The sequence below is a fragment of the Oryctolagus cuniculus genome, chromosome 17, assembly GCF_964237555.1.
Source record: "Oryctolagus cuniculus chromosome 17, mOryCun1.1, whole genome shotgun sequence".
Classification (NCBI taxonomy): domain Eukaryota; kingdom Metazoa; phylum Chordata; class Mammalia; order Lagomorpha; family Leporidae; genus Oryctolagus; species Oryctolagus cuniculus.
Genome location: NC_091448.1, coordinates 34,309,667 through 34,327,426, shown reverse-complemented (window position 1 = coordinate 34,327,426; position 17,760 = coordinate 34,309,667). Strand labels below are relative to the sequence as shown.

At 41.0% G+C, this 17,760-nt stretch overlaps 2 protein-coding genes across 8 annotated transcripts in view; one reads left to right on the top strand and one right to left on the bottom strand.

The window, feature by feature from the left end:
• TRIM37 (tripartite motif containing 37) overlaps window positions 1-15,111 on the top strand; it is a 171,955-nt gene extending 156,844 nt beyond the window's left edge. For 3 of the 6 annotated variants that reach the window (XM_070060977.1, XM_070060978.1, XM_051824775.2), the window contains one exon: window positions 7,629-12,469. In XM_070060977.1, the coding sequence (XP_069917078.1) occupies window positions 7,629-7,761 (133 nt within the window). In that variant the 3' untranslated portion in view covers window positions 7,762-12,469. Of the gene's footprint in view, window positions 1-7,628; window positions 12,470-15,029 lie in introns of those variants that run through there. The other 3 variants (XM_070060979.1, XM_051824777.2, XM_051824776.2) reach the window with 2 other exon arrangements.
• The window catches only part of PPM1E (protein phosphatase, Mg2+/Mn2+ dependent 1E), a 190,118-nt gene that overhangs the window by 6,823 nt on the left and 165,535 nt on the right, over window positions 1-17,760 (bottom strand). Inside the window, exons 3-6 of one of the 2 annotated variants that reach the window (XM_051824782.2) lie at window positions 14,570-14,769; window positions 11,292-11,480; window positions 8,443-8,586; window positions 8,121-8,214 (exon numbers count right to left, since the gene is read on the bottom strand). In XM_051824782.2, coding sequence (XP_051680742.2) covers window positions 8,121-8,214; window positions 8,443-8,586; window positions 11,292-11,480; window positions 14,570-14,769 — 627 coding nt within the window. The remainder of the gene's footprint in view (window positions 1-8,120; window positions 8,215-8,442; window positions 8,587-11,291; window positions 11,481-14,569; window positions 14,770-17,760) is intronic. The other variant, XM_051824783.2, reaches the window with a different exon arrangement.

The following is a 17,760-nucleotide window of genomic DNA, read 5'->3' as shown; positions in this document are numbered from 1 at the left end:
AGTGTGCCTGCAGTAGAGAGAGATGGGAGATCTAAGCTAGGTTGTTGTCACCAGACTACTAAGATAGTTGATCATCAATACACATTTGGAACTTGGAGATCCAGAGCACTTCCACATCCACATATTATTTGCATATATTCATAGTTTTCCTTTAGATAGTCACAGGTGGCTTATCACTCTAAGGAATGTTCTGTCACTTCTATACACACACAGAACTGAGCAATAATTTTTAGAGTAGTGTTCTGTAAGTTATCATTGAATAGTAGTTAAACTCCAGATATTTACATATTTACAAGTGCCTTGTCATTTGTAAGGTAGGGGTTAAGGAAGCCAGCACTGGAATCAGACTGCCTGGATCCAAACCCTAGCTTTCTACTTGTTACCTACATAATTTTCATAAATAACTTCTATGCACTGCACTAAAACTGCAGTTTTTGACTAGGGGAAGATAATCTGAAGATAAATCACCTGGCACTGTATTTACTGTTTCTGGTGTCTGTTATAGGTGCTCTTCTACATTTCACATCCCTTTTGAATCTATAAACAGACCCAGAAAGCTTAGTAAGAAGCCTTTGGATAACTCTTAATACAGCCAATGTGGGCAACATAATTACCTGGATTAGTGTATCCATAGGGTTTTTTTTACAAAAAAAAAAAAAAAAAAAAAAACCTAGTTTTTTTCTTTTCTTTTTAATTTTTATTTTTTGACAGGCAGAGTGGACAGTGAGAGAGAGAGACAGAGAGAAAGGTCTTCCTTTGCCGTTGGTTCACCCTCCAATGGCCGCCACGGCCGGCGCACTGCGGCCGGCGCACCGCGCTGATCCGATGGCAGGAGCCAGGAGCCAGGTGCTTTTCCTGGTCTCCCATGGGGTGCAGGGCCCAAGCACCTGGGCCATCCTCCACTGCACTCCCTGGCCACAGCAGAGAGCTGGCCTGGAAGAGGGGCAACCGGGACAGAATCCGGCGCCCCGACCGGGACTAGAACCCAGTGTGCTGGCGCCGCTAGGTGGAGGATTAGCCTAGTGAGCCACGGCGCCGGCCAAAAACCTAGTTTTTTGATCCTACCTATATATGTTCAACTATTCTCAAACGTGTAGCCCTCTCATCTTTCTCATATTTAGCCTCTTCAGAGTTGCAGAGAGAAGTAGAGACAGGGAGAGGGTCTTCCATCTGCTGGTTCATTCCCCAAATGGCTGCAATGACCAGGGATGGGCCAGGCCAAAGCCAGGAACCAGGAGCTCCTTCCGGGTCTTCCCTGTGGGTGCTGAGGCCGAAGCACTTGCCATCCTCTGCTGCTTTCCCAGGCCATAGCAGAGAGCTGGATAGGAAGTGGAGCAGCTGGGACTCAAACTGGCGCCCATATGGGATGCTGGCAATGCAGGCTGGGACCTTAACCCACTGCACCACAGTGCCGGCCCCAATTCATATTTCTAATAGTACTCAAAACCCTGCTGGTTTTGATTCCATCAACTTCACTTGTATAGTACAATGCCTCCAATAAGAGCAAATTATAACTCCAAGTCCTGAGATTTGATGACCTCCACCAATCCATTTTGTAAATTTCCCCATTCCATACTCTACCTGACCATATTATCATCATTATTTTCCAAATTCCATCTCTAAAAATAAATGTGATCTGAGTCATGCTGTTCCAACAAATCTTGTCTTAGTGCTTCAATTAAAAGACTACTGCAACTGTTCATTTGGAACAGGACATACAAGGACTTGCACAGAGAAAACACTCCCAGAATTCTGGCTTTTCACCTGCTCTACTTCTGGGTCTCAAATTCATGACATTTCGCCTCTAAATTTGGGAGGAGGGCATGAATACCCATTTCCTGGCAACCTCCTTTAGTTTTTAACCTCCTCTTCCCATATGCTAGAAACACATCATGCCTCTGTCAGCTTTGGATCAAAAATCTGAAGGGCTCATGGAGAGAAGCAGTCGCAAAGCTTCTCATTTTTAAAGCATTATGAGTATTATTTTTTCCTAAGTAGAACTGGATGCTGCTCAGGAATCTCTTTTCTTGCCCCTACTTGAACCACCACAAGGGTCCTTCAGAAAGCTCATGGAGGGAGCTGGTATTGTGGCACAGTGAGCTAACCTACCGTCACCTGCCACAACAGCCTCCGGTATCAGAGCACCAGTTCCAGTCCTTGCTCCCTTCCAGTCTGGCTCCTGCTAATGTGCCTGGGGAGGAAAGCAGCGAAGATGGCCCAAGTGCTTGGCTCCTGCCACCCATGTGGAAGATCTGGGTGGAACTTTTGCCTCCTGGCTTTGGCCTAGACCAGCCCCAAATGTGCAGCCATTTGGAGAGTGAACCTGTCGATGGAGGATATTCTCACTCTCTGTCTTTTGAATACATAAATAAATCTTTAAGTTCATGGAAAATGGAATTAAGAGCATATTTTGACCCCAAATTGAATAATTTGCATAATTTTTTCATGATACAGGTTTTTCATAAACTTTTGGAAAATCCTCATCTGCAGAGATTTCAAAAAGATTTTGCACCAAAACATTTTTTAAAAGAGATTTATTTGAGGTCGGGGCGCTGGATTCTGTCCCGGTTGTCCCTCTTCCAGGCCAGCTCTCTGCTGTGGCCCAGGAGTGCAGTGAGGATGGCCCAAGTCCTTGGGCCCTGCACCCCATGGGAGACCAGGATAAGCACCTGGCTCCTGCCTTCGGATAGGCGTGGTTTGCTGGCCGCAGCACGCTGGCCACGGCGGCCATTGGAGGGTGAACCAACGGCAAAAGGAAGACCTTTCTCTCTGTCTCTCTCTCTCACTGTCCACTCTGCCTGTTAAAAAAAAAAGAGATTTATTTGAAAGACAGAGTTACAGAGAGGGAGTGAAATTGGTAGAGAGCGAGAACTTCCATCCACTGGTTTACTCGCCAAATGGCCACAGGGCTGGGCCAGGGTGAAGCCAGCAGCAGGCACTTCATCCAGGTCTCCCACATACGTGCAGGAGCCCAAGCACTTGGGCCATCATATTCAGTTGCTTTCCCAGGCATATTAGCAGTAAGCTGGATCAGAAGTGGAGCAGCCACAACTTGAACCAGCGCCTAAATGGGATGCTGGCATTGCAGGCAGTGGCACTGTGCCACAGTGCTGGCTCCAAAATTAAAATTTTTTGATTCCATTCTCCATGAACTTTCTGAACTACCCTTATATTTTATCCCATGAGTTTTCCAAATAATTATATTTGTCAGCCCCCTCATTCAATGAGCTATTTGATTTCCCATTCCAAAGAAAATTAAGTTTATCAGGCTTGAGCTTTATCAATTCCTACCGCCCTCCCCCAACCTTTTTTTTTTTTTTTTTTTTTTAAGATTTATCTATTTATTTGAAAGGTAGTGTGACAGAGAGGAAGAGACAGAGCTCTTCATCTACAGGTTCACTCCCCAAATACCCTTGACAACTGGGCTGGACCAGGCCAAAGCCAGGAACAAGGTGCTCCATCTGGGTCTCCCATGTGGGTAGCAAGGACTCAAGTATTGGAGCCATCATCTACTGCCTCCCAGGTGCATCAACAGGGAGCTGGCACTGTGGCGTAGCGGGTAAAAGCAGCCACCTGCAGTGCCGGCATCCCATATGGACACTGAAGACCCAGAAGAAGCTCCTAACTCCTCGCTTTGGATTGACCCAGCTCCATCCATTGCAGCCATTTGGGGAGTGAACCAGCAGATAAAGTCCTCTCTCTCTCCCTCTCCCTCCCTCCCTCTCTAATTCTGTCTTTCAAATAAACAAACAAATCTTAAAGAAAAAAAAAAAAGAAATGGAGAAGCTGGTATTTCAACTGGAATTCTGATATGGAATGTGGCCTGCTCCATTTGTTTTTCAGTGTGTAGAGATTCACCTATATCACCTACCATCTTCTCATCGTAGGAGATACCCTTCCCCTTCTCCGAGCTAACCTATGCTGTTGATCCTTTCTCCCTAAGTGTCCAGCTTTCCTACTTTCATTTTCAACTTCTCTGTTTTCTGTCTCCTCTTCACTACAAACATACTCCAATCTAAAGTCTTGTCTCCTAAAAATAGAAATAATAAAATCAGCCCTGTCCTAAATCAGCTTTTTCTTCAAGCCACCACACTTTTTCCTTTCTCCCTTCACCATCAAACTGCTCAAGAAACTAAATGTAAATTTGCTCCTTTTTATTATTTCCTATTCTCCCTCACCTGATTTTTTTTGTAATCTGATCAGCTTTTCTATCTTTCAGTCTAAAACATGTCTCTTAGATGTCACCAATCATCTACTTTTAAAATCCCATAGTTTTTTTTTTTTTTTTTTTTTTTTTTTTGACAGGCAGAGTGGACAGTGAGAGAGAGAGACAGAGAGAAAGATCTTCCTTTTTGCCGTTGGTTCACCCTCCAATGGCCGCCGCGGCCGGCGCGCTGCGACCCGCGCACCGCGCTGATCCGATGGCAGGAGCCAGGAGCCAGGTGCTTTTCCTGGTCTCCCATGGGGTGCAGGGCCCAAGCACCTGGGCCATCCTCCACTGCACTCCTTGGCCACAGCAGAGGGCTGGCCTGGAAGAGGGGCAACCGGGACAGAATCCGGCGCCCCGACCGGGACTAGAACCCGGTGTGCCGGCGCCGCTAGGCGGAGGATTAGCCTAGTGAGCCGCGGCGCCGGCCTGAATCCCATAGTTTTTTTTTTAAGTCACTTCTCATTTGACCTCTGCAGCATCTGAGCCTGTTGACTACTTTCCTGTCTCAAAGCCCTATCTCCCTCACCATTTCTAACACCTCAGTTTTCTATCTCTCATCACTTATTCATTTTAAGACTCCTTTACATTTAATAATAGTACAAAACAACCATTGTGTGCCAAGACACTGCCAGGCATGGTTCAAAGTCCAGTGGGTGTGTTACACCATTTAGTACTTAAAAAGTTCCATGAGGCAGGTACTGTTACTCCCATTTACAAAGGAGCAAATATCACAGAGAAGCAAAGTTTCCCAAGACCCACAGTGCCACAGTGGCAGAGCCAAGATGCAAACCCAAAGAGTCTAACTCCACTGTGTTATTCCATCTGCAATAGTAAGTCTCCTCTTGGCCTCCAGACTACATATTTTTCCTGGGCAATGTCATCTATTCTGTAGTTTCAGCTACTACAGAAATACACCACTTCACAATGTGCTGGTAGCATCACTGCACTACATGAATGTACCCCTCACGTCACAATGTGCTGATGCCACTATGAAAATGGAATGAGTCCCCAGATTTTTATCTCCAATCCAGAGTTCTCAACTGAACTGTAGGACTGTACTCCCAACTGTACAGAAATTCTCTTCTGATATCCCACAGGTGCTTAGAATACGAAATATGTCTAACCTGAATTCATTGTTATGTTGTCCTGTCGCCAAAATGTTTATTACAAATGCTTTATCATCTTTGCATTCACAAGTCAGAAACCTAGGGGTTAGCTTTCCTCTTCCCTTTAACCTATCATGTTTGTCTCATCAGTTTATACCCTCCTCCATGTCCCTTTTCAGCTGTCCTCACATCTGTCACAACCCTACCAACAGCCTTCTGAATGATCTCCCCACCAGGCTCTTTTTCAGTCCATCTTCCATTCCAGCCCTGTATGTGTATCTGAGCTGTGACCCCTCCGCCTCTCACCTGGTACAGTTCGGACCACTCAGCCTCGTATTTAATGCCCTTCACAATCTGACACCAACACTTCAAATCTCTACCACTCCCACCCTTTGCTTCAAGCATCCTAGATTCGTTGCCACTCCTGAAACATGCAGTGCCCTTTCAAACCCCACCTATATGTCCTTTGCTGTGCTGGGATTTCCTTCTCTAAACACTGTCCTCCACGTCCAATTCAACTTCTGTGCAGTATCCCTTAAACTATCACTTATTCAAGGACATTCCTCTCCTGCTTTGATTGCCTCTTGTGTTACATTTTTAGAAAAAATGGAAAGTATTTAATAAATTGGTTCAACGAAACCCCTCCATCCTCTGATAGACAGGTAAGACCAAGAAGGGGAAGTCTTTGGCTAGAGGTGTCAAAATAATTCTATATGGGGTATATTTCAGAAATGATATTTTCTCCTTTTTGGCCCTATTCAAGTTCTAATAACTCCCTCAGTCTTGGGTAAAGCCAGCTCTCAATTTTTCAGAAGGTATCTGAAGAATCTTTTAGCTGTATTTCGCTTTCAGCCTTCTACTGCTCAGATTCGGGCCACTTTACAGTTTGCCAGAACTTTCCCCAGGAGTAAAAGGAACTGAAATCACTGGTGAAACTAAATCAGTCCTACAAGATTTTCTTAATATTCTGGATGTTTTGGCAATAAAAAGTTAAATTTGAGGGTTAGATGTGAACTCTTTCTCTTAAATCTGTGTCTAATACATTTCTTCAGGGATTAAGATTTGTAATTTTGGGGGCCGGTGCTGTGGTGTGGAGGGCTAAGCCTCCGCCTGTGGCACCGGCATCCCATATGAGCACTGGTTCGAGTCCTGGCTGCTTCACTTCTGATCCAGCTCTTTGCTATAGCCTGGGAAGGCAGTGGAAAATGGCTCAAGTGCTTGGGCCCCTGCACCCACGTGGGAGACCTGGAAGAAGCTCCTAGATCCTGAGTTCAGATTGGCTCAGCACCGGCTGTTGTGGCCATTTGGGGAGTGAACTAGCAGATGGAAGACCTCTCTCTCTGTCTCTCCCTCTCTCTCTCTAACTCCACCTCTCAAAATAAATAAAATCTTTTAAAAAAAAATTTGTAATATTGGGGCTGGCGCCATGGCTCACTTGGTTAATCCTCTGCCTGCGGCGCCGGCATCCCATATGGGCACCGGGTTCTAGTCCCGGTTGCTCCTCTTCCAGTCCAGCTCTCTGCTGTGGCCCGGAAGGGCAGTGGAGGATGGCCTAAGTGCTTGGGCAGGCGCCTGCACCTGCATCGGAGACCAGGAAGAAGTACCTGGCTCCTGGCTTCGGATCAGCATAGCTCCGGCCGTGGTGGCCATTTGGGGGGTGAACCAATGGAAAGAAGACCTTTCTTTCTGTCTTGCTCTCTCACTGTCTAACTCTGTCAAATAAGTAAATAAAAAAAAAATTTGTAATATTAATATAAGAATTGAGTTGCACTACTAGATTAAGAATTGCAATATTTACACAAGTCACTCATAAAAACAGAGTTCTTTTTTAAAAAATCAGGAAGTAAAATAAGCCAAGGTGCTTAAAATAATAAACCCAGGGCCTAATGTGAGGCAGAGATAGAAACAGTTCAATTCTTTGAACTTATTCCCTTGCATTTTATCTACTCAGTTTGACTGTTTAAGGAGTTTTGCTGATTTTCCTCTTAAGTCCCAGGGAGTCAGGTTCTTTAAAATCTCAGGGTTATCTGAAAAATTATTTTTCAGAAAATACTTTTTATGTAAAAAACAATGTTTTTCCTAGTAATTCTGTTATTTATGTCAGTTCACTTAAAAGTTAAAGATATGAGCAGAATAAGTGTGTGTTAAATATGGGAAGATCCTTCTAGTTTCTGGAAAATACTGATTTAAATGAGAATCACTATGGTTTTAAGCAGATTAACAGGGTCTGGCACTGTGGCGCATTAGGTTAAGCCATTGCCTGTAGCACTAGGGTGCTGGTTCGAGTCCCAGCTGCTCTACTTCTTATCCAGCTCTCTGCTAACATGCCTGGGAAAGCAGAAGATGGCTCAAGTCCTTGGGTCCTCGCCATCCATGTGGGAGACCTGGAAGCAGCTCCTGACTTCAGCCTGGCCCAGCCCTGACTATTGTCTCTTCAAGGAGTGAACCAGCAGATGGAAGGTATCTCTCTCGCTCCCTCTGTCCCTTTCTCTTTCTCTCTCTCCCTCTCTCTCTCTGTAACTCTGCCTTTCAAAAAAATTTTTTTAAGTAAAGGTTTACGGCTTCCATTAAAAATAATAAAATAGGTAGAAACTAGTAAATTCTGAATTTATGGCTCCGTTTTAATAGTAGTATTTACACATGAGGCAGGTTTAAATAAATAATTAAAAAGTAGCATTGGTTTTATAAACAACAATAAAAGCATTATGATAATATAAATTACTTCAGATTAACTTGTAGCAGTCAGTATAAGACAGTGAGCTAGAAGAGGACAGTTTGGAGAAAGAGAAGTTAGTTTTTCCTACCAATAGCTCTGGATACGGACAGACTTCCATTTACCCTCCAGGCACCAAACCAGACTACACAACCTCCAAGGGCCTCAATTCGCTGCTTTTCATCCTAAACAACAATGCAATTAAAAAAAAAGCAATTAAGTGGATTCATGTTTATTATTTTGAGAGTAAACAACAAATATAAAATTCACTAGTTTCCTGAAAAGGTTTCTCTGTTCCTTCTTTGGAAAGTGGGCATGGTTGCTGAGATAATAGTGCTAATTTTAATAATTAAGTGAACCCTAATTAATAAACTAGAAAACTCCCTTTAAGGCATAGAATAGACTATACTTACCTCTCTGTCTGGTTTATGCGGCTTCATTAGTTCAACAGCTTGGCCCTTTCTCACAAGCATAACCTGGGAGTCACCCACCCAGGCCACGTGTAGCATGTTACCTCTGATAAAAGTCACCACTCCTGTGGTCCCACATCTTAAGCTCTGAAAACAGTGTAAAACTAGAGTCAGTGAAAATAAACATATCAAATTCTCATTGAGAAATTGTTTTGAGTAAAAACTTTTCAGATGGTAGCTAACTATAAATAATACAATTTTACAAATACAGAAAACCCAGTGCATTTTTAGATGCATGTAGGTACTTATGTGTGTATGTATACATAAATCCATCTGATCTGTGATATGAAAGGCAGGGATTTATTTTTAGTACAGAGAAAACAATGGCAGGTAACTGATTAATACAGAAAACAGAACTACATTTTTTTTCTTCCATTCCGGTGTTCATTCCAGTGTATCAATTCTTAGAGGAAAAATTTCCATATTCTGGTCTCTTTTATTACTGACCTTTATGTACTGTAGGAGAGTCTGTGATATACAAAATAATCTAAAAAGCCTTTGGTTGATATACAACAAATGCTCCCTATCTCTGAATATTAGGATAAGGAGCCTAGAGACAGTATAGACTGCCTGGAGACTAAGATGCCTGCTTTTACCTTTGAATAAATAAATACATAAAGATATATATATGTGTGTGTGTGTGTGTGTATGTACATATATATATATATGTCTTTCCTACAGTATTTTCAGGGGCCTTTGCTTTTGGAAAATTACAGGAACTAACAGCCCAGGATTTCACTGTAGTAGCTACCACTGTACTTAAAGCCCTTGATCCTGCTATCCTAAAATGACATCTCCATTTGACATGAGTCACCACCAAATGAGCATGACTTTCTGTTACTAAGGACCTGGCCTAAATTAGAACCAATGCATCAGGGGTGATGAAGAACCCCTTGTATCCAATGAGAAAAACAACTTCTTGTCTTCCCTATGTAGGGAAAGTTTGTTATAAATCCTCACCCACCGATAAAATGTCTTCCTACACAGAATGTTCAAAAACTCAGCCCTCTGGAACACATGATAAAGACACTTCAGTGCATATGCCCTGGAGAGAACAGGAGGCAGGGCTGCTTCACCACAGGAATAGCTACTTTTCCCCAGCATTTAGCAGCACATGGGAGGACAAGAAGTGACTGCTGAGACAAACCGAAACTACTCAAGAGAACTATTGGCAGAACTGAGAGACTCTAGGATCGGTGAAAGAACAAAACAGAGATAAACATGGTCTGGAAAAAAAAAGCTATAATTTTGAGGAGGAGGAGGAATAGGATAGAGGATAAAAGGAGGACAAAGTGATTCTCTTTGTTGTATACTGGTGATTACAGATCCCATCTTGGGACCACATCCTGCCCTCAGAATGATCACAGTCAGCAGGTTCAAGAAAGGCACAGCCAAGAAGGATGTGCTCTTCAACAGACCAGCAAGGCCTGAAGTCCGGAATCGTAGTTTACCTTCCAGCCTTGTCTCTACATGCGGACCCCGGTGGTTACTGTTGTTGGATTTGCATATTAATCCAGACTTGGGGGAGGAAGGAGAAGATAGAGAATATTTCTCTTGCTTAATACCAAATAATTCTGAATTACTGTTTTATTAATTCTAAGTTCCATTATTGCTGTATAGCATGACTAAGATAAAAGAAATGGATTAAATGATTACCCTATTCTCTCCATTTTAAAAGGAGTTCACATTTAAGTCAAGAACAGGAGCCTTATTTTCTATGTGTATCTGTCTGTAATTACTTTTTTAAATTAAAAATTTTTTTCTATTGGCTCTGTTAAAAATTCAGTAGAGAGTACTGCAGTTAATTATGTACCAATGGCCAGAATGATAATTAAATTTTTTTTACTTTTACATCTTAATATAGTCCCTTATCATTCATTCAGAGTAAAAATCTTAGGTTTGATTAGCCTTAGTAGCACAAGCCATGAACTCAACTTCTTTTTCCTGTTAAAGAGAAAATCAATTCAAGGATCATCTGAGGATTCATCCTCTGCAAGCAAAATTTCCCTCAAGAGATACACAGCAAAACACTGCCTACCCAGTTGGAACCAAATGTATGGAAATAATCCCAGTTTCTGTTTCTTTTTTAGATCATTGTTTAAGCCGGCGCCGTGGCTCAATAGGCTAATCCTCCACCTTGCGGCGCCAGCACACCGGGTTCTAGTCCCGGTCGGGGCGCCGGATTCTGTCCCGGTTGTCCCTCTTCCAGGCCAGCTCTCTGCTGTGGCCCAGGAGTGCAGTGGAGGATGGCCCAAGTCCTTGGGCCCTGCACCCCATGGGAGACCAGGATAAGTACCTGGCTCCTGCCATCGGATCAGTGTGGTGCGCTGGCCGCAGCGCACCAGCTGCGGCGGCCATTGGAGGGTGAACCAACAGCAAAAGGAAGACCTTTCTCTCTGTCTCTCTCTCACTGTCCACTCTGCCTGTTCCAAAAAAAAAAAAAAAAAAATCATTTATTCACCATATCCAGATCTTAAACAAGAGTCAGAGAGATAGTGCTGGTGTGAACCCGACAGGCAATGGTGAATAAAATATTCACCTGCCAAATCCAGCAATGATTATAGACATGAATCCAGAAAATTGCGGTTGGAGTGTTTCTATACAGTCCATCATTGTACCCTTCTGGACTCATTCCTTACATGGGAACATAATCTAATATTACAGGTCAAGAAAATACAGCTTGGATAATGTCTTCTCAGAAAGAGAAAATCCAAACTCATCCTTAAACAACACAGCCTAAGTTGAGCTTGGCCAGCGCCTTCATGGCTAGAATTTATGAGAGAGTGGCATACCTCCCTGGCCGCTTTCTGTACAAACCGCTCATCAGTGACCCGGAAGGCCCGGCACAGGGCCTCAGCAGGATCATGGGGGAACATCTCCTGGCGAACTAAGTTAACGTGTAGGTGAATTGAGGCATAAATGGCAGCATCTACTCCCCCATGGCCATCAAACACTGCAAAGTAAGCTTGTTCTTCCTGGTCCTGTCAACAGAAACACAGAACAGTTAAAGGAGTTGGCTCTAGTATGATTGAAATCAATGTTTCAGTGTTGCCCATCCTTAACCTTCATTGCATTTGTCATTCAGATAAGGAGACTAAATCATGCCTGATCAGCTGCTGAAATATCTGGTAATATTAGGGCATCTGTGTTTACACACTGGAACACATCACGCTCAATTAGATCAGGCTGAAGTACCCTCTTTGGGAAAGTTGTTGTCGTGTACCATGGAAACCACCCACATACATTTGCTTCAAAATTGCTGTTACACATTGAGGGGAGGGAGAGGAATGAGAAGGTATGAGGAAGAATTGAGTAAAAACTGTTCTGAATTGAGAACTTTTTTAAAAATACAGCTATTTTAACAGTAAAATTAGAACCTATGAGAAAAGGAAATAATTGCCCTCCAGCATAAGGCTAACTATGTTCAGAATGTTTAAAATACATAAAGGAAAGAAAGCATACACATATTTCTAAACTATAATACTTAAGTCATTCATGGTCACAATGAATTCTCACCATTTATAGCAGAGTCTCTAGTTAACCAAATTTGAACACATCAGATTCCCAAATGCTCTGTGTGGCCCCACCTCTTGGCTTAACCCTGTGATCCAAGATTTAGCTTCACATTTTCTAGCAAAGACAACTGCATAGGGAGGGTCTTCCAGTCCTGTGCTTTGTCTTGACAAAGGACACTAATCATGTTAATTTCAACCATTTTGGTGGTTTGCTTCTTCATCCGTGTTTCAGTCTCAGATATGTCCCACTTAGATCTTTGACTCAACTCTCACTGAAACCTGAACTCCCTTTAGACAATCAATGGTAGTGATGTATTTCATTTACAAGTATTTTGACTTCTTTTTCCTTAGGTTCTGCAAGCCTTAAAGCAGTCTACCTATCATTGATTCTGAGCAAATCAGACAGCTTTCTCATCTGTTAAGCAAGAAGCGAGTGCTGTCTCTTGGGAACTAAAGAGGTGTATCTGTTCTTTTTGAAGAGTATATTACAAAAGTACCAAATGTAAATGTCCTTAGAGTAATGACACCTAAATGTTATAAAAATCTGTATTTAAGATGGATATTACAACTTGTCATTTTGCAATTTAAGCAATACCATCTCTAATGCCATTGGAGACTGATTAAACAGAACTACCTAGAAATAATCCTGACATGCATAATTCCTATCTATATTAGGGCAGTACTCAAATAACTATAGCATCAGAAGAAACAAAAGGGAGTAAAATGAATTTCTTTTTAAAAAAGTACAGCTGCTTTTAAAGGAGACAAAATATATTTACTGATGTTTTACTTATCATACTAATGTGTGATAATTTGGACAAAGAAGGGTAAAGAAGAAATAAATAACACATATAATCCCACCATCTATAGATAACCAGTTTTTCATACATAGATATTTAAAATTAGGATCACTGTACATAAAAGCTTATAACTTTTTGGTCATTTGTTATATGATTAACATTTTCCCATGAACTTAAGTATTATTTGAAGACATTATAAATGGCTAAAAATATACATCATATGAGCATATCATAGTTATAACTTCCTTAAATTATTTAGATCATTTCCAGTTTTAATTTGAGAGACACGGAAAGAGCAATCTTCTGTCTGCTAGTTCACTCCAATCGTTAAAGCTGGGAGTTGGGAATATGATCCAGGTTTCCTATAAGGGTGGCAGGAACCCAATTACTTGAGCAATCACCACTGCCTACCAGTGTGTGCATTAGCAGGATGCTGGACTCAGGAGCCAGAGCAGGGAAACTGAATCCAAGAAATCTGATGTCGGATGTGAGCATCTTAACTGCCATGCTAAATACCCACTCCTCCAATTTTTTTAATTAGAAACAAGCATTTATGTTAAACAAAAAATAGATTTCTATTCCACATTTGTATTTCCTTGTAACAAATAATCAAAAGTGAAATTACCAAATCAAAGGATGTGTGAAAATTTATAGTTCTAAATATGCATTGCCAAACTGCCCTCAAATCCTATTTCACTATAACAAGAGGTTCTCTTTTATGACTTAGGCTTTTGGGATGATTTTAAAATAAGGAGGCAAAATAAAAACCAATCAAGCCAACAAACAGCAATAATGCTGTTTAGTTTGAGTAGACTCTTTAAACAGGTGTAGTGATACAGGATTGTTTTTCACAAAAGAGCTTGTCCATTACGCTTGCAGGAACATGGCACTGAAACCGAAGATACCAGCTAAGCTGTCTTTGTAAGCATTAATTACCTACCCACCCCTCACTGCTGATTAGACCTTGACAGCTAAAATTTAAATTTAGCTGCTAAGTGAAGGAAATATTGTGCTTTGTATAAATTACTGCATTTTAATTTTTTAGTTATGGACTAGAGTGAAGAAAAGAGGCAAATGACAGGAAAAGGAAACCAATCCATCTCTGTTTGTATTAACATAATACATTTAATAGAGAAAGAGAATAAGAAAATGGTTATTAAGCTGACAAAGCTCATATGAATCCAATTTGTCAGTCACAGAGGTTCATGAAATATAATTCTAGCTACTTTCCTGTTTCAGAGACCAAGATTTTGAAAAGAAAATCACATGAAATAAGAAAATGTCTCAGCCTTTAATTCATTCTTTTATGTTTGTGCTTTGTGTTTCTTCAGTAACATTGTAATATGTGAACTTAACAAACACCATTTGATTGTACTATAGAAATAGTTCCCTTTAAAAAGAAAAAGCATTATTGAGACAGACTGGTTTTCTTTTTTGTGTATATGTTTATCAAATAGCTCTGAAAGGTTACACAAGAGACTCGTAACTCCCCTTGCCTTTACGAAGGGGAACTGAGTATCTCTGGGAGAAAAGGATAATAGAGAGATTTCAATTTTCCCAATTTTGAACCATCAGAACCTATTCAAAATAACAGATTGTCCCTTTTCTGTTGTCTACTGTATGCAAATTTAAGCACGAGACATTTAGTCCCACTCTGACCTATCAGAGATACGATATTAGAAGTTCTCTTCATTTTCTAGTAGGACCATGAAGGTGTTTTTGAAATCTCTCTCACTCTGCAAAAGTGCCCTTTACCTCTAGGTTGAAGAGCATATTAAAGTCAGGAATGCAGACATGTTTGTCCTCCATTTTCCTGCGCATGTTTTTGATGGCATGGATTGATGTCTCATAATAAAGCTGGGGTCTCCTGCGGAGAGGGAAGTCTTTCACCCAGCTGCAACAAATCTCGTGTAGTTTGCTGAAGACAGAACGGGCCAATTTCACTGTCTCAATCTCTGTGAAGGAAACACAGAAACCCCCAATGAAGAGCCTTGTAAAACTGCTTTTCATTTGCCCGCTTGGTAAAGACAGAAAGTAGGTCACCTTAGTCAAGCTCCTTCTTAACAGAAGAAATTTATCCTTCTATGCTTTTGAAGAAAGAAAATGACAGCCTATCTGGTGAAAATCAGGCCACTAAAGTATCCTCATATTTCTTGAGCAGAAAATTTTTGCCTACAGCTGGACCCATTCCTATGCTTGATTTTTTCCAATCCAGGAAGTGCTCTCTCTCCCTGCTGCTCAGGCTCTTGTGGGTATCACCTAGAGAGCCACTCTCCTGTTGAGCATGGAAGAATGACTGGAATATGAACGACTGTCTGGTTAACTGAACTGTGGATGGCCATAGAAGACACAGCTGGCAAACTACAGGAATAAGAGAAGTTTCTTTTGGTTACCATTTGTCTTCATCCCTCTTTCTCCCTTTTCCTTTCCTTAACCAGTTCCCTAATCTTTCTCCATCTTGCAGATGATCATCTGGAACTGAATTACACATTTTTGCTATTTGATATCTTTATTTGTAAAAGTTTTAGGCAGTAGTTTAGCCAATAGGTTAATAAGTGGGTTAAAAGTTGTATATTTCTCTAAGGAAAAAGGTACTGAAGTTCTATCCCTCAGTAGATGGCCATATGTGTAAGCCTTTTAAACAACACTACTACATGGTACTGAAGAGATTGCATCTGATATCATTTAGCCCTCCAGTCAAATTACATCTACTGCAATATTTGTTTTCTCAGGCCAGAATTTTAGTGGTGGTTCTTTTATCTCAGATAAAAATTTTGTTTTTAATTTACTGAATCAGATATAGCTTGATGGTCTCAGAAAATGTGTCAGATGAGCAACAGCTGTATAAACCTCCTCCAATCTAGAAGACATATCTCAAAGAAGAGATGCTGTATTTTCCTGAACGACCTGGGAACTTGGACTCCCATTTTTTAAATCACAGTTCTGCCTTTGCTTTACTTTGTGACTACTGTGTTTACCTGCTTTTAAAATTCAAAATGATTTTAAAAATGACTGTATGCAGAAAACCAGTGTCAAGTTTTTGTTTCCTTTCTTTCCTCATTAGCACAGTACAGGGTGGCAAATCCTGCTTATGGCCTAATTCCTTTTAAAATTTTTTGTGTAACTGAAAATCAAGGGACACTGAAAGTGAAAGAAAAAAAGTTCAAGAAGAAATACAGCCTGAGGAGATGTGTACAAGTAAGAAACAGGCTAGCAGACAGCCCAACAGCTTGACTGCTCTGAGGAACCCCAGTCTTCTTTTAAAACACTAGCTGCCTCACGAGATTCAGTCAGCAACTATCTATGTGTATCATTCCAATCCACCTGGTCTCTCCCAGATGCAGATAGTGAGATGGCTGTGCCTTTTATTTGACTCAATTTTAAAATAACCAGGTGAATTCAGAAACTCAGAATTCAGAGAGAATGGAGTGGAATGAAACAAATAACTGATATTAATTATCAGGATAGTTTCGAGATTCCCATATAATAATATAAATTACTGTTTTCATTCTTTGGTTGTATAGTACTTGTAGCATATAGACCTGCACTGTCCAATAAGGTAGTTACTGGCCACACATAGCTATTTAAATTAATTAAAATTTATATTTAAAATTCAGTTTTTTGGTCGTATTAGCTATACTCCAAGGGCTTAATAACTTTATTTGGCTAGTGGCTACCAGAGAAAACATTTTCACAAGTGTACTGTCAGTGCACTGAGTCAGTACAGACAGATTAAATTGCTGAGAGCACTATTAGTTTCATCTCAAATTAGTTAACCTCTAGATCTGTCCATACTCCTCAGTTACTTCTTTCCTGTGCTTCCCAATCCATTTTGTTTAACTATTAAAACCCTTAACCACATTTTGTAACAACAGATATCATGTACTGGGTGTTTGCTACAACATTCTGTGTAAAACCATTTCAATCCCAATACATAGAGCTCTAAAATCCATGTTTTTCATCTCTCAGATTAGAGAGAGAAGCTGTGTCTTAATTGTCCTTGATTAGCCATAGTACAATTCCCAGCAGACAGCAGGGGCTTGTTAGATGTTTGTTGAATTAATGAATGCGGAAACTGTTAATATTATATATATAAATAACCACAAAAATATTAAAATATTTATATACTTCTTGGTTATTTAATCTGCTTCATTCATCTCTCTATGTCTACAATGGTAAATTATTTTAACTTTAAAATATGTTTTAATATCAGGAGACTAGTTTTCCTAGCTATTCTTAATTTTAAAAAATGTAACTTGGGTAGTTTGACATGTTTCTTTTTCCAGATGAACTTTCTAATTATTTTTCCAAGTTTGTCCAGAAAAAACTTATTGCCATTGTGTTTGAAATCACATTGAGTTCACAAATTAATTCAGAAAAAAATGGATATTTTTTCATAGTGAATCCTATCCAGGAACAAATTATATCGTTTCATTCATTTAAATTCTTTTCTTGTTGATCAATAGAATTTTAACCCAGATCCTTCATGTTTCTTAATCACTTTATTCTTAGTTATTTTCTTTATTTGCTATTTTTAATTGGAACTTTGTTTTTTGTTTTTTGTTTTTTGTTTTTTTGTTTGTTTTGTTTTTTGACAGGCAGAGTGGACAGTGAGAGAGAGACAGAGAGAAAGGTCTTCCTTTTGCCGTTGGTTCACCCTCCAATGGCCGCCGCGGCCAGTGCGCTGCGGCCGGCGCACCGCGCTGATCCGATGGCAGGAGCCAGGAGCCAGGTGCTTTTCCTGGTCTCCCATGGGGTGCAGGGCCCAAGCACTTGGGCCATCCTCCACTGCACTCCCTGGCCACAGCAGAGGGCTGGCCTGGAAGAGGGGCAACCGGGACAGAATCTGGTGCCCAGACCGGGACTAGAACCCGGGGTGCCAGCGCCGCTAGGCGGAGGATTAGCCTAGTGAGCCGCGGAACTTTGTTTTAATGTGTTATTTTCCA